Raw genomic sequence first — 15,829 nt, 5'->3', positions numbered from 1 at the left:
TTGCAAGAATCAATGTATTTATAATCTGCTGCAGACTTTAATGAAATTGCATTGATTAAATTTCTGTTTATTTGTTATCAGTTATATAAATTGCAACAAGTAATTTGTTCACACATTGTCATGCATGTATTACCAAGGTTCACAACTGTTTGTGTACTCAGTGTTCAGTGTGTATGGCATGTGTCATGGTTCATGTGTAGTTCACTATTATCTGCTGTGTTATAGTGATGACAAACATTGAAGAGATACAGATCTCACAATGTAAACATTCCGGTGATGTAGATTGTAGATCAGTATATTGTGCAGTGCAGTGATGATTCACATGACTCCGTGCCTTATGTGAATCTGTAGGAAAATTTTGAAATTGACATTTGGTATATCATGAAAGACAAACTCTGTAAGTAACATTTATTTAATGATATACTACTGTCAACAGCCTTTCTGGACATTTAATCTTCAAGCTGTTCTGTAACTATTCTATTCATGCATTTGATGTCTGTTAAAACTCCTAAATATTTCGTAGGGTCAGTATTCAATTATTTTACCTTAAAAATCTTAAATTCCGTCAAAAGAATTTGAATCTCTCTATAATTGGCTTTAATTAAAACAGATATTCGTCAATTATTGAAAATTTGTCTATATTTAAAAACCTGTCCAATCATTGAATCAATATGGTAACTACAGGAACAAGTTTCAATGCATGATTTGTTTTTCAATATAAGAATAAATTTCTTTTAATTATACCCAGATAAAAAAACTCTTTCAATGAAAATCCCCCCAAATAAACTCACCACTACCTGTCAGTGGGAAGTAGAAAATGCCTATACAAACTACCAGGTATCTGTTCTGACGTTGTTAGATGTGAACTGATAACACATTTCTGCTATATATATATATATATAAAACTGCTATACGGATTTTATCAAACCCATTTCATGTTTATTTTGTTGATAATTTCAGTGAGTTATTCATAATCTCTGGTGGTGTGATATCATACTGTCGTTATTTACGTTTTTGCCAAGGGAGAAACAAAACCTCCATTTCATGATGATTGATTACAATTTGGCTCTGTTTTAGCTAATTGATATGCATGAACCAAGTCTTTTCTATTGGCTTTATACATAGCAGGTAGGAAAGTATATTTAAAGATCCTCGTCCCACTAAAGACATTTTACAAAACGCCAGAACAATTCCAATATACATTTTTGTTATAAAATCAGTTATCTCCTGTGCATTTTGTTTCAGATATAACTTAATAGCCAGTTATTATCACTTAACATTTCTAAACTCAGTTGGTTAGAGCAGCTGCATTGTGATCTGAGGTCTAGGGTTCGAATCCCAGGCTGGTCTAGGTGCATTTTTACATGCTGATGCATCATTTTTACATTTATTTAATCATTTAATATTATCTCATAAAAGTTTCTCCAGATATATTGTATTTATCTTCAAACAGGGTTATTTATTGGTGTTTGATAAGACAGACTGAGTTAAAGTCTTTCAGAGTGTGATGGTATTATTACTTTCACCTGTTGAAACAGCTCGTAACAGCTCGTAACAGCTGCGTATTGTTGACATTCTGGTTCAAGGTGACTCAAGTGACTGCATCAGAATTTACGTCACTGAAAAAGAAATTGATTTATTTCTAGACACAAATAAAGAGTGAAAAGTATTTTACATGCAGAACAAGCCTTGAGGTTGATGGATTTATATTACACACCGGATAGACACTTAATGCACCAACAATCAAATCGGAAAAAGGCAAAAGAAAATAGAAAAATGCATACCCTTTTTAAGTAATATTGGGATATATTCGATATTAGGAGACATATCGTAGTCTATAGTGGTTAAGGATGCCGGGCTCATGACCGAAAGGTAGCGGGTTCGGGTCATGGCACTGTGTTGTATCTTTGAGCATTAGATACTTTACTCCGCTCGTTCCAGTCTACTTAGCTGTAAATGAGTATGTGGTTGGGCAGTGCTAGAATTACTGAATGCTAGCTGTGAGTGCCAAAAATGGCACCACTGTCTGTATGCTCCCCAGGGAGTTGATAAAGATATTGGCTGGTTGCAAAGGCCCTATTATGAACTACAGATAATAATTTGTTAACCACTTTGAGACAACCTAAAAACTAGGTTGTGATAAAGCGGTATATAATATAAGAACCTCAAATTATTATTATTATTAAAAAAAAAAATCATGCTCTGTCGAAAAAATGTACAAAGGAAAAAGAAGAAAGGCTTATGGTAAAATATATATGAGCGTTTTATGAAGATTATTTCCTATTTGAAGCTGATCAGTTTCAGCTTTGTCTTGACTAATTGAATCATAATGTATAGGTACTCACATACCCAAATTAATTCTTAACCCACATTATATATAGGTACTCACATACCCAAATTAATTCTTAACCCACATTATGTATGCATTCTTCATATTTGTAATTGAATCATGATGATAAAATCAAAATATTGTTTTATGCACATGCAACTGAGCTGGACATATGAATTTGGTTTACTCATAAGATTTCAATTAATAAATGAAATATTTTAAGGTGATGCAAAAAAAACGCTTTTCTTTCTGGATGCAATCTGACCAATCAGAGTGCAGTTTATAATTTGAAATGGATTGTGATTGGGTGCAAATATGTTCTGAAATGTTTGTTATGTTATGTAGCTATACCCTAAAGTTTTATCCACAAAATACAAAAGTGAAGCCTTTAATTAGATGTGTCTGCCTCAATGCTGTGTTACATGTTTATTACCATATCATTATAGGCACGTCTTCCATTTCATCACAGTTGAGAAGTCATGTTTTAGCTTGCTCACTGTATGATGATGTCCCCCAAGGGGGATCCATGCATTTCCTTCCCGACAGATCTATTTTTAGCAGACAGGGACCTTTAAACTTGTAAAGGAGACTTGCAGTGATAATTTATGATGTATTGATCAAGTCTGTAATGGTACGTTTTTGGAGAGTTTTGCTGATTGGTCGACAGCTCGACTGATTGACAGAATGGTGCTAGGAAGAAGTAAGGATCTGTAATGTTATTGTTTACAATTGTGCAGCACCGTCTCACTGAGTGTAAGCTCACATAAGCTTCTATCCTCGACAGCGGTCTATGGAACCCAATGGTGATCTAAACATCTTAGGCCAGGATGCAGCTGCATGAGCCTGACGACGTCGCTAAGTTGAGTGACATTGACGAAGAATTATTATCTAAAGAGCCTTATAAGCTTTTATTTCTTTTTCTTTTGCTGCTTGTATGGATTGACTTATTGGTACACCAGTCTGAAGATTTGGATGAAACTGTTTACCATCGCCTCGAGTAGAACGTGCCTATGTTCTTCAATTGAATATGTATTTGCTCCATTGATGTTGACTTTTCTGTTGAAAACTCTTGGATATTTCTTTATTTTATTTTTTTAATTCTGAAGTGTCAAAATGAGATTTATAATTGGATTTGCTGTTCAGGAAGGACTTTGGTGATAAATGGCTATAAAAGAAGATGAAAAAAATGAGGAAACATTGTGATATATTCGTGATACTGCATTCGCATTGAATGCAGTATATTGTCATCAGTTGCTTCTGACATGTTCAGGTAAAAACCTTTCAGCTGGAAAAAGCGTTGGATGACATTAAAAGTATGCAATTTCTTGGTGTAAACTTTCAAATATCAGGTGATGGAGTGTGTTGTGATGTATTGAAATGAAACAGTGTTTTTAATAAGACAGACTATGCACTTATTGCTTAAGTGAGAAAATAATAATCCATTCATTGAGGAATTGACACTTTCAAATACCTACAAAGTCCAGTAATAGCTTGGAGGCAAGCCCTCAGTTTTGATTGACTAGGATTCCATATATATAAGGGCTGACCTGTCTTTTAAGGTTTTTGTTTACAGTGGCAAGGAGGTCTGCACATTTGTAACTACAGAGGCATCGGATAGGCTGGTAAGCCACCTACTTATCAGCTCAAAGTGTGTATATAAACACATGTAGGTAAACCAATGTCCTCATGCACTCGTTATTTGCACTGGGTAATTATCAGGATATTGGATGAGGAGGGCACATTTCAGGACAACACTGAATAAAACTGTTGATGGATCAGCCGATCTGTTATTGAGAAACAGACAGAGGTAAATCACCTTCGACTAAATGTCACGTGATTTAAAAACAATTATGTCGTGTTTACTAGCTGTAATGTTTTGATAGACTTTTTTTGTTTGAACATCGTCACAAGGAGCTGAGTTCTGAAACCTTTAAATCTATATATTTACATTGTTCTTGACAATATGCTGGAGATTGTATAGGGAACTTGATCTGGACTATAATGCTTCACCAGCAGCAGACCAGAGGAACTCTGTTTCTGTTGGTTGAGTGTAAAACATCAACAAACGTTTTGTGTTTACAAAATGTTTGGTACAGATATTGATCAACTTTAGAAGCGAGTGTACGTACTGACATTTTAAAATTGATTCTACCGCAGGTGGGGAAAACATCTTCATTATCTTCGGAATGTGTTTTGATAACATCCGATATTATTCGTGTTTCCGTAAATCTTTGAGACTACATCTATAACTGTTCCATGGGTTGACATGAGTTTGGTAAAGACGAACCTCGCAGTCAACCTCTGATGAATATTCATCAGGAAAAATCAACCTACAAACTGAACTGACTGGTTTGTTTCTTGTCCCGCCGTAATCTATAAAATCCATCTGTGAAACAACCGACACCGTTACATTGTAACAGTGTTACACTGTATAGCTGGATTATACTTTCATGGACATTCAGGGATGCCTAAATGTATACCGGTGTGCAGTAAAACGTTTGGCATGCATGGAAATGAACGGGAACACGATATCAGGAAATTGATGCAGTTTGTGTTTTAAAGGAAAAAATGAAATTGTGTCATTGCTGGATCTTACAACAGATCATTACTAAGTGGAGATACATGAGCCGTCTGAGGTGAACATTTTGGAATTCAAATTTATGGGATTGAATCTTGATACTTTTGAATTTTTGATCTTTCCTGATGTTTGTTGAGGTAAAATGTGAAAATTGAGTGCGTATATAACATGGATGAAAATCAAAACATCATACTGGCAGCACCAGATATTGTACAGAGTACTCACAGTACGTTGATCAGGGAAAAACCAACAACCGAAGGTAAAGATACGGCAGGCTGGACAAATTTGTCAGGTGTGACAGGTAACTTAAATCTCGTTAGCGAATTAGGTACAATAGGTGACACTTTGGTTTTGGAATCTTGTGTTGACAAGTCAGGGATGGACAATGATATCTATGAAAATTTCAAAGATAAAGATGGGAATTTTTCTACAATTAATTCAGAGGAAATCCCTGGAATTCCAAATCTTGAAACTTCCCATTTGAATGAGGCGGTCAGCCGCAACAAAAACAGAAACAACTTTGTGAATGTTGATGAAGAGAAAACTAGTAATGACAGAAAATGTTTGAACCATTCAGAACTACAACATTGTATGGAACTTGCAGGAGATTCAAAATCAAAATTTGGTGAGGAAATGAATGTTTCCCTGACTGAAACTAGGCAATCTAAGGATGTTATTGCTCAAACTTGTGACAATGTTCAAGAAAAGCGGTGTAAGTTTGTTCATCGTAAGAGAATTCAAAACAAACGGCACACGACAATACGATTAGAAATTCAGAAAAATGTGTGCTATGACAGAGATAGATTAAAACTTTTGACTCGAGACAAACTATGGAAGCCTAACAGTTTTACAAACTTGTCTGAAAACTCGATTGGTAATCGGAATTCTAACAATAGAAGCCGCAGTGATAAACCAAAAATTAAAACTTGCCCCAGAAGAAGAAATAGCGAATTTGTATTGCCTTCTTCTAAAAGGGGATCAAAGTCTAAATCAAGACCTCCTGGTTTGGTGACGAGTGCCTTGGACAAAAATGTTGAAAATGTTGATGTTTTCGGTAACCTTCTGGTAGGCTCCGTTCAGGATCCCGAGGTAATGCCGACAAGGGATTTCCCAGCATGCCGTGTAGAGGTTCCTGACAGTACTAAGTGTAGACAATTCCCTAAATATTGGGTTGACAGTGAAATTTATACACTATCCGATTTTGAAGGGTTCTACGGCAGACGTAAGTTTCTATTTCATCGAGTAATGAAACATTATTCTAAAGTAAACATGTTTATCTTTTTAGTAGTATTCTCTTTTTTTATATAAATTTCATTTGTTGTTGCTATGATTGGCAATTGCAAGGCTAATTTATTTACATTTCTTTCGAATTTTCATTTTCATACTGAGAATTAGTTTTAGATAAAGGAATTGAAGCCTACAGGTATATCCAAATATTTCTACAATTTGCTGTACATCGTTTTAGGATGATACACAAGCTGCTGTTCTCTGATATTTCATGTTAATGTTGCCAAGACAAAAGAAATTAAAAAATCCCGAGTACAAATGATTTCTAAATAATTGTGCAATTGAAATTTTTAATTTTTAATTTTTGAATTTCCCCCGAGATATTTTGAATATGAAATTCAGAAATTTCAACAAAGACTTAATTTGTTATTGGTCAGAATCGTATGATAAACATGTACAGGTACATATACAGTTCTACCTTACACTGTGTAATCAATAGTTGCTCTACATACTTCAGGACAGGAATCAATACAGCATTTTAACACCTGCTGTATCCTGGAATTATGATAAATATTTTCTAATTGTACCATGATACACTTCATTATTTAACCCATTAAGGATCCACATACCACTGCCAGAAACTGTAACTACACATTTGAAATTGTTTTCTCTGCAAGATTTTAGTGTTGATAAATCATTTCTGAAATAAAAAAAAAACAGTTACCTTGCAAGACTTTTATGAATAATAATAATAATAATAATAATATACAGCATTTATTTAGCGCTCTATATAATTTGTAAAATTACTCTAAGGCGCTTTACAACATATGGATAATAGTAATGGTTATAATTGTGAAAACAAACAACAAAGGCTTGCAATCACTTCATACATTTAACAAGCAATGTGCACATAATTGAACAAATAAAAGTGTGGTATTTACATGACGTCTTTGCAAAGATTCTAAAATGCAGACGTGAAGAGGTGAGTTTTTATGTCCCTCTTGAACTTGGCCAGGGTATTTGACTTCCATAGCAGATGGTAAGCTATTCCACAACGTAGGCGCAACCCTTCCAAAGCATCTGTTTCCGTAGGTCACAGTACGAGATTTTGGGACACACAACAAAGGTTCTGACTCCGACCGCAGTGATCTTGACGGCTGATACAGGGTAACAAGCTCCTGTAGGTACTGAGGAGCTGTTCCATTCAGTGCCTTATATGTGTATACCAGAATTTTGTACTGCAACCTGTATCGTGCAGGTATGAAGAAATAAGAAAGATGAAATAACAAAATGTAATAAAGAACAGTATTCTCAGAGTGTAATTATCCAGCGAGGCTGAACTGGGAACCAAACCTGGACTTCATGATTGTAATACTATTGCTTCAAGCGACTGAGCTACCAGCTGTTCAACAGAAAGGTCCTGACCAAACTCTGCTACAGTGATGTCCAAAGCAAAATTAAGGGGAGGCTACTCAATATAAGTAGTTTACCTGGGTACTAAAAACAACAGTGCAGTGGGATTTATAAGTTCAGGAGTTGGTTAACTATTCAGATCTTGATGACCTGAACGAGGATTTTCAAAATGTGATTTTGAGATTTTCTTCCCTATCTGGAATTCTCCTACATTTAGTTTTAGATCTGAGTTTCATTAACACTGGAGATATACTTGGCGAATTTTTGCATTATTTAACGTCAAGGTGACCTGAGCCTTGGTCAGAATCTAGCTGATATTTCTGGGTTATAATTACAATCATTATTTAACCTGTAAATGAACTCAGTCGTACCACAATTAAATTTGCAAACTTTTGATCACAGGTACAGCTTATACACTGTAATACATGTAATATCAAACGTGTTAATGAAGCAGACTGTTGATGGTGGTATCGAGTGAAATAAGCAGAATTGTTGGTTGCCATGGGTTAAGCTATATAATATCTACTTTTCATAATAAAACATACTTGATGGTTACCAGGAGTTACAATTTAATTATATCAAACTTTTTAATGAACCAGACCTGATGGTTGCCATGGATATAATACAACTGAGTGAAGAACCTTTTAATGAAGCAAACTTGATGGTACTCATAAGTTTATACAACTTACAAATAAATAGCAACTTTTAAATGAAGCAACCATTCTGGCTGCTTCATTGTGACAATTTAATTAAACTCTTGACACTTATTATATAATTACTACTTAACTGTGTTTAATGTATCTGCTTTCCATGAGACCCACACAAGAAAATCTGTGAAGGTTTTTTGATGGATGCTGATGAAAGCTTTTTAAATAAACTGATGAAGCTCAAAAATAAAGTAATCCTATCTTATCTGACATGCTACGAGACACAGCCTATTGGTCAGATTGTCATAACACACGGGTCAGATAAGTGAAGTTTTATTGTGTCTGGTCAGTCAGGCCTGTCTAATCTGACTCACTGTGAGACACGGCCTATTGGTCAGATTGTCATAACACGGGTAAGATAAGTGAAGTTTTATTGTGTTTGGACAGTCAAGCCTGTCTAATCTGGCTCACTGTGAGACACAGCCTATTGGTCAGATTGTCATATCACATGGGTCAGATAAGTGAAGGTTTATTGTGTTTGGTCAGTCAATCCTGTCTAATCTGACTCACTGTGAGACACGGCCTATTGGTCAGATTGTCATAACACACGGATCAGATAAGTGAAGTTTTATTGTGTTTGGTCAGTCAAGCCTGTCTTATCTGACTCACTGTGAGACATAGCCTATTGGTCAGATTGTCATAACACACGGGTCAGATAAGTGAAGTTTTATTGTGTCTGGTCAGTCAAGCCTGTCTAATCTGACTCACTGTGCGACATAGCCTATTGGTCAGATTGTCATAACACGGGTCAGATAAGTGAAGTTTTATTGTGTTTGGTCAGTCAATCCTGTCTAATCTGACTCACTGTGAGACACAGCCTATTGGTCAGATTGTCATAACAGGTACACGGGTCAGATAAGTGAAGTTTTATTGTGTTTGGTCAGTCAAGCCTGTCTAATCTGACTCACTGTGAGACACAAACTGATGGTCAGATTAGAATAGTTTTCAGAATACACAAATGTTATTTAAAACATGTTGTAATACGAGAAGTTTCCATTTAAGCGTTGGTAATGGTGGAGATTTTGAATTTCAACCAAATTCAGTTCATCCATTATACGCCTTGACACTTCATTTTCATAATTATAAACTATTGCTGACAAAATCAATGAGGCTGTGTTTAATGAAAAGTCTCGCAAATGCTAATAATAGAACCAGTTTAATGCTTGTTACAAATAGAGCCTGTTTACTGAGTAACGACTCAGCACTATCACTGCTAGCTGGTTAATTACATGTGTACACATTTTTGTTTAGACTTACAATTTTGCTTCTATGAAATATTGGAATGAAAATTTTATCTTTGAAATTTCAATGAGCTTTGAATTTTGTCACTTTGAAGTCTCAATAATATCTATTTAGCAAAATCCCAGGTAGAAACGAGCAGTTCCAATACATGACATCATCACTTCAGGATTCAGGTTATTTTTATTATGTTATACAATATAACCTAAAAAAAGCATTTCGTGGGAGTATTTCCAAGATTAACCAGAATTATTTCTGACTTTTAAATGTGATTTTGTTTATTTTTTTCAGTCCTATGTGCTGAGCGTGTGACACAGATGACTAGGGCATACAATGACATAGAGGCTGTTAATAGATTACTTGAAGAGGTAAGCCGTGTTTTGGAACTTTTAAAAATTGACAATTTCACAAATTCAAAACAGAGTTCTCCCCGAGGCCAATATTAATAACATTTTTTTTGGCTTTCATCTGGTTTCTTTGGTGTGATATTTATTGATTTTGTACGAAACCTTTCTGAATGTTGTCTAGTATCTGTTATATAAACCAAAGCTGTGTTTGCAATCCTGCCTAGAATGACTGCCAGAGTATCAAGACAAATTGTAGATTGGGGATGTATACAAAACGGGTTCTCGTAAACCAAACCGTTATTTGGTCTGTTTCCTAATGCACACAATATATACATAACTAACGAGTGCCCGTAAGTTTGATACACTCAGGTACCTATAACATACAACCAAATATACGAGCTGTTTTTATTGTATTTTTTATATAATTTTTTTTCAGATGTGTTAAATGCTGGTTTCATGTTAAAAACATGTGATATAATATAGTTTTATTTTCAAGTGATCATGTTTGGTAATTTGTTAAAAAAAAAAGGAAACTTATGAAGATTGGTGAGCTTTTAATACAATGCAACATATCAGTATCTTAAATTATGCCTAGGGAAAAAAGGTATATTTTTACCTTACCTCATTTTTGAACCATGATAACCAACTTGAAAAAAGACTATTTTCAAGGCAAATGACCTTTTTCTGAAAAATGTGCAGTCATTGTTTTTAAGAGACTCGATGCTCTGAAAAACAGACACAGATCAATATCTATTAGCATTCTCTGGCCTACTTTTTTTGGCTCCTGAGTGGTCGGCTATCCTTCTGGGACAAAAACATGTTTGTTTTATTTGGTTTTTGATATCTGTTTGCCTATTAAAATGATATTAGATTGATCAATCTGTTTTAAAAAAAAAGGACCTTTTTTTTGCTCCACCTAGATATTTAAATATTGCATAACATTCTGCTGATTTTGTGATTAATGTCCGACCTTATGACCCTCTCATAGCTCTATTGCCAGGCAGATCAAATAAAACTTTTTTGTAACCTAGTCTATCATGTATTTTTGAATCAGCACAATTTAGGCTGTTTGTCTTTGCCCTAGAACTTGAAATCCGGTTTGGTAAAAACAACTTTCAGTCATTTATCATGACTTGCCGCCATTGTTAAAACTGAGAAATGCACGTACCCGGCCCCTTCTTATTTAATGAATTGATTTTTTTTTCTTTTTGACAAAGGGACTTTAACACAATATATTATAGAACCCACAGTAGCTATAGCTTGGTATTGTTCAGATTATCAGAGATACGTCATTAATTTAGATTTTGTTTCTTAATTCCCTAGTGTAGTTACAGTAGGAAAATTAACTGTTACAAAGGCAGTTCTATTAATAACTTTGGGAAGAGAAAATCAATACATAACCTCCTAATGTGATTGTTTCTTGGGCAGGAGGACATGGTAGAGAGCCAAACCCTCTTCACCTCAACAGCAAATGTTATCGGAACAATAAACCTGCCAGTCTGCCTATTATAGTCTATATCCGGGACAAACTTGTAAATACATGTCGGTTTGGATTATCGTAAAATGTTACGAATTAATTAGATTATCAAAGTGACTAATTTGATACCTTGTATCCAATGAAATCGTAGCTAAAGGATTTGATTTAAATGTGTCCGGTAGGCAATCAGGTAAAATACATATACAGATCCTGTTCCTGAAAAAAATAAAAATGTTTTTTCAATTTCTCTTATCGTAACCCAGAACACAGATCGTCTATGTATTTAGTTGTTTTAGGAATTGGACCAAAATTCAGTAGATTGGTTAACGTTCCCCGTCCCTCCGCCTAGAAATGTAATGAGGCATTGGTTTTTAGCTCACCTGCTCGAAGGGCAAGTGAGCTTATGTTATGGTGCGGTGTCTGTCGTCCGTCTGTCGGGCGTCAACTTTTTGCTTTAAACAACTTCTTTTCGGTAACCAAAAGGCCTAGGAAGATGATATTTGGCCAGTAGCATGCTGGGATCAAGGGCTAACAAGTTTGTTCAAATAAATGACATTGACCCACATTCAAGGTCACAGGGGTCAAATACGGTAAAATCTTCAAACAACTTCTTCTCAATAACCAAAAGGCCCAGGGTACTGATATTGGGCCTGTAGCATGCTGGGATGAAGGGCTACCAAATTTGTTCAAATGAATGACCTTGACCCACTTTCAAGGTCACAGGGGTCAAGTATGGTAAAATCTCCCAACAACTTCTTTTCAATAACCAAAGGCCCAGGGTACTGATATTGGGCCTGTAGCATGCTGGGATGAAGGGCTACCAAGTTTGTTCAAATGAATGACCTTGACCCACTTTCAAGGTCACTGGGGTCAGATGTCTTAAAATCTTCAAACAACTTCTTCTCAATAACCAAAAGGCCCAGGGTACTGATATTGGGCCTGTAGCATGCTGGGATGAAGGGCTACCAAATTTGTTCAAATGAATGACCTTGACCATTTTTAGCTCACCTGGCACAAAGTGCCAAGTGAGCTTATGCCGTGGCGCGGCGTCCATCATCCGTCCCTCCGTCCGTCCGGCGTCAATATTTTACTTTTAACGACTTCTTCCTAATAACCGAAAGGCCTAGGGTGTCGATATTTGGCCAGAAGCAAAGTCTGATGAAGGGCTACAAAGTTTATAAAAATTAATGACCTTCACCCATTTTCAATGTCACAGGGGTCAAATATGTTAAAAACTTTAAACATCTTCTTCTCGATAACCAAACTTCCCAGGGAGATGATATTTGGCCAGTAGCATGCTGAGATGAAGGGCTACAAAGTTTGTTTAAATGTATGACCTTGAATCATATTCAAGGTCACAAGGAGTAAATAAGTTCAAAATATTTAAAAAACTTGTTCTGAATAACCAAAAGGCTCAGGATGTTGATATTTAGTCAGTAGCATGCTGGGATGAAGGGCTACCAAATTTGTTCAAATGAATGACCTTGACCATTTTTAGCTCACCTGGCACCAAGTGCCAAGTGAGCTTATGCCGTGGCGCGGCGTCCATCATCCGTCCCTCCGTCCGTCCGGCCTCAATATTTTACTTTTAACGACTTCTTCCTAATAACCTACAGGCCTAGGGTGTCGATATTTGGCCAGAAGTAAAGTCTGACGAAGGGCTACAAAGTTTGTTTAAATGTATGACCTTGAATCATATTCAAGGTCACAGGGGTCAAATTTGTTTAAAATCTTTAAACGACCTTTTCTGAAAAACCATGGGTCCCAGGCTGTTGATACTTCGCAAGTTGAATACTGAGATGAAAGGCTATACAATTTGTTCAACATAATGACTTTGTTCGACTTTCAAAGTAACAAGGGTGAAATGTTTTAAAATCTTTAACAGGTTCTTTTGAATGACTTTAATCATAAATACTGATATTTTGCCTGTAGCTTTATTTTAGATCACTTTTAAGGTTACAAGTGTGAGATTTTAACCAGGTGAACGATGCAGGCCCATTGGGCCTCTTGTTTAAGGTGACAGGGGTCAAATGTCTTCAAATCTGCAAACAACTTCTTATCAATGATCAAAAGGCACAGGGTACTGAAATTGTGCCTGTAGCATGCTGGGATGAAGGGCTAACAAGTTTGTTCAAATGAATTACCTTGACCTACTTTCAAGGTGTTTCACACCTAATGTCCTTGTTTGACATTCAAGGTCACAGGCGCATGTTTAAATCTTTTAATAGGTTCTTATGAATCAAACACTGATATTCTGCCTGTAGCTGTTACTTTTTGTCCACTTTTATGATTACAAGTGTGAGATTAATACTAGCTGAGCGATGCAGGCCCATTGGGCCTCTTGTATTTTTTTATTTTTTTTAATCTAAGTTGTTTTTGCATTAATGACACTCTGGTGATAATAACAATAATTTGAGGCTCTTTTAAATTACGCTTTATCACAACCTAGGGCCTTTGCAACAACAATATCTTTATCAACTCCCTGGGGATCATACAGTCGGTGCTGCCATTTCGGTGCTCACAGCTAGCATTCAACAATTCTAGCACTGCCCAACCACATACTCATTTACAGCTGAGTAGACTGGAACAAGCAGAGTAAAGTATCTTGCTCATAGATAGAACACTGAGTGCCGTGCCTTGACTTGAACGTGCAACCCTTCGGTCATGAGCCCGGCGTCCTTCAACTTGACTACTGTGCATCCTAAACATTAATATGTAAATGAGTTTTCTATAAATGGTTCAAATATACTTATTATCAACTTTAAACAGTCTTTCATCTGTGAATTCTATTTACCTTCTTATTACCTTAGACATTTTTCAGTTACAATCTTTAAGTTATATGCTACCTAATGCAGAGGTGTTTGCATTCATAAAATTTATTCACTTACACCTTTAAAGAATTGTGAAGAAAACCTATCACATTTATGCCCACATTGGAAACTGGATCGGCGCATGGTCTCAGGGGCTGATAATTCTATTTAATTACTGTTAATTACTAACTTTTATTTGTTTCCAGAAAGAGCGTGACCTTGAACTAGCTGCCCGTATCGGCCAGACACTTCTCCAGAAAAATCAAGATTTAACAGATAAAAATGAGTCATTAGAAGAACAGGTTTCTCAAGCCACAGAAAAAGTGAGTTACCTCCCTTAGTGATGTTGTGAGTTATCTCCCTTTGTTGTAAAATTTCTCCAGTGGTAAGCTACAACTGTATTTAATGCTATCTGTATTTTAAAATCAACCTATTTAAACTAGTCAACTGAACAGGTATCTATATGAAATTTCTATATTATCTATGCCTGCTGTCAGGGAAATATTTTTAGATAATCACTTGAGACATCTATGAAACTGTTAAGGTATTGTAGAAAATCTAAGCTAAGTATTGTGAAATTTAATTTCATCAATGTCTTTAAGTTTGAAAAGCTCATCTTGCTGTTGACTATCCATGGTACCAAAAAATTGGTTATTTGAGGTTCATTTAAACCTCAATATAATGTTACACATTTCCTAAATTTTCTTCTCGTTTTACTCTCAACAGCTCAACCAGTTCAGACATGAAATTCTTCGCAAGGACGAGCTTCTACAAGCTCTGACCCACTCGGAGTCTGACAGCACACCTACAGAGGATTCTCCAAAGTAAGGGCACATAACTCTACATGATTGTTAGGCCATTGGAGAAAATGCACTGAAAAGCAAAATTGTGCATAAACGGAAATCTCAGGTTGTACTTGTTTCGCTGTGACATTCTTGAATTTATTGTCTCACCTGGTCAGAGGAACCAAGTCAAGCTTTTGCCATACTGCAGCTTCTATTGTAAAATTGTCTGTCTGCCATCTGTCTGCCAAGTTCTTCCACAAGTACTTAAAAAAACACTAAATAAACACAGGCCTTAATGTATTGATACTCACTATATTAATTTCTGTGGCTATCAGTTCTTTTAAAATTCTTAACCTGGATCCACATTAAATGTCACAGCAGTCAGTTGTATCAAAATCTTAAAACAACTTCATCTAATGAACAATAAGGCAAAGGCGTTTGTATTTGTTCTGACTAGCCTGTTTGCCAAATCTGGTCCTGCTCAAGTTTCTTGGTGAGCAATACAGGCCCTTAAGGTCTCCTTGTTATTGTACCATCTTATGGCTGGATTGATGTAGGTAAACTGTTAATTAGCTATTAATAGCTCTTTTAAAAGTCCTTTCTTGTATTGGTGCATCTTCGATACTCCAGAGGGTTATGCTCATTTACACTCTGCACACCCCTGGAATATGTCCTGACAAAATTAAAGGCTCGGCGTGCACAACCTTTTGGATGAGACAAGAAGACTAGTATGATCCTTTGATGTACATTTAATCAATTGATTAAAGACTGTAACTATAAATTGAAAACGGTTTTATCCAGTATTACTATATAGCTTTGATATCTCATTTTTAAAAAGAAAACCGTACCTTGTGAGACTAGAAAATAATAAAGGTGAAATAAACAGAATATTATCAACAACATTGTTATTGAGTGTA

The 15,829-nt window shown here is 35.7% G+C and overlaps 1 protein-coding gene across 9 annotated transcripts in view; it reads left to right on the top strand.

Moving 5' to 3' along the window:
• The window catches only part of LOC110449315 (trafficking kinesin-binding protein 1-like), a 65,902-nt gene that overhangs the window by 30,484 nt on the left and 19,589 nt on the right, over positions 1-15,829 (top strand). For 4 of the 9 annotated variants that reach the window (XM_021496088.1, XM_021496089.1, XM_021496094.1 and 1 more), the window contains 3 exons: positions 9,785-9,861; positions 14,334-14,450; positions 14,854-14,951. In XM_021496088.1, the coding sequence (XP_021351763.1) occupies positions 9,785-9,861; positions 14,334-14,450; positions 14,854-14,951 (292 nt within the window). Of the gene's footprint in view, positions 1-310; positions 398-4,042; positions 4,137-4,850; positions 5,167-5,186; positions 6,130-9,784; positions 9,862-14,333; positions 14,451-14,853; positions 14,952-15,829 lie in introns of those variants that run through there. The other 5 variants (XM_021496087.1, XM_021496086.1, XM_021496093.1 and 2 more) reach the window with 4 other exon arrangements.

Source organism: Mizuhopecten yessoensis, unplaced genomic scaffold (genome assembly GCF_002113885.1).
Source record: "Mizuhopecten yessoensis strain PY_sf001 unplaced genomic scaffold, ASM211388v2 scaffold4559, whole genome shotgun sequence".
Classification (NCBI taxonomy): Eukaryota; Metazoa; Mollusca; class Bivalvia; order Pectinida; family Pectinidae; genus Mizuhopecten; species Mizuhopecten yessoensis.
The sequence above is the reverse complement of the archived record's forward strand: the minus strand, read 5'-3'. Positions and strand labels throughout refer to the sequence as shown.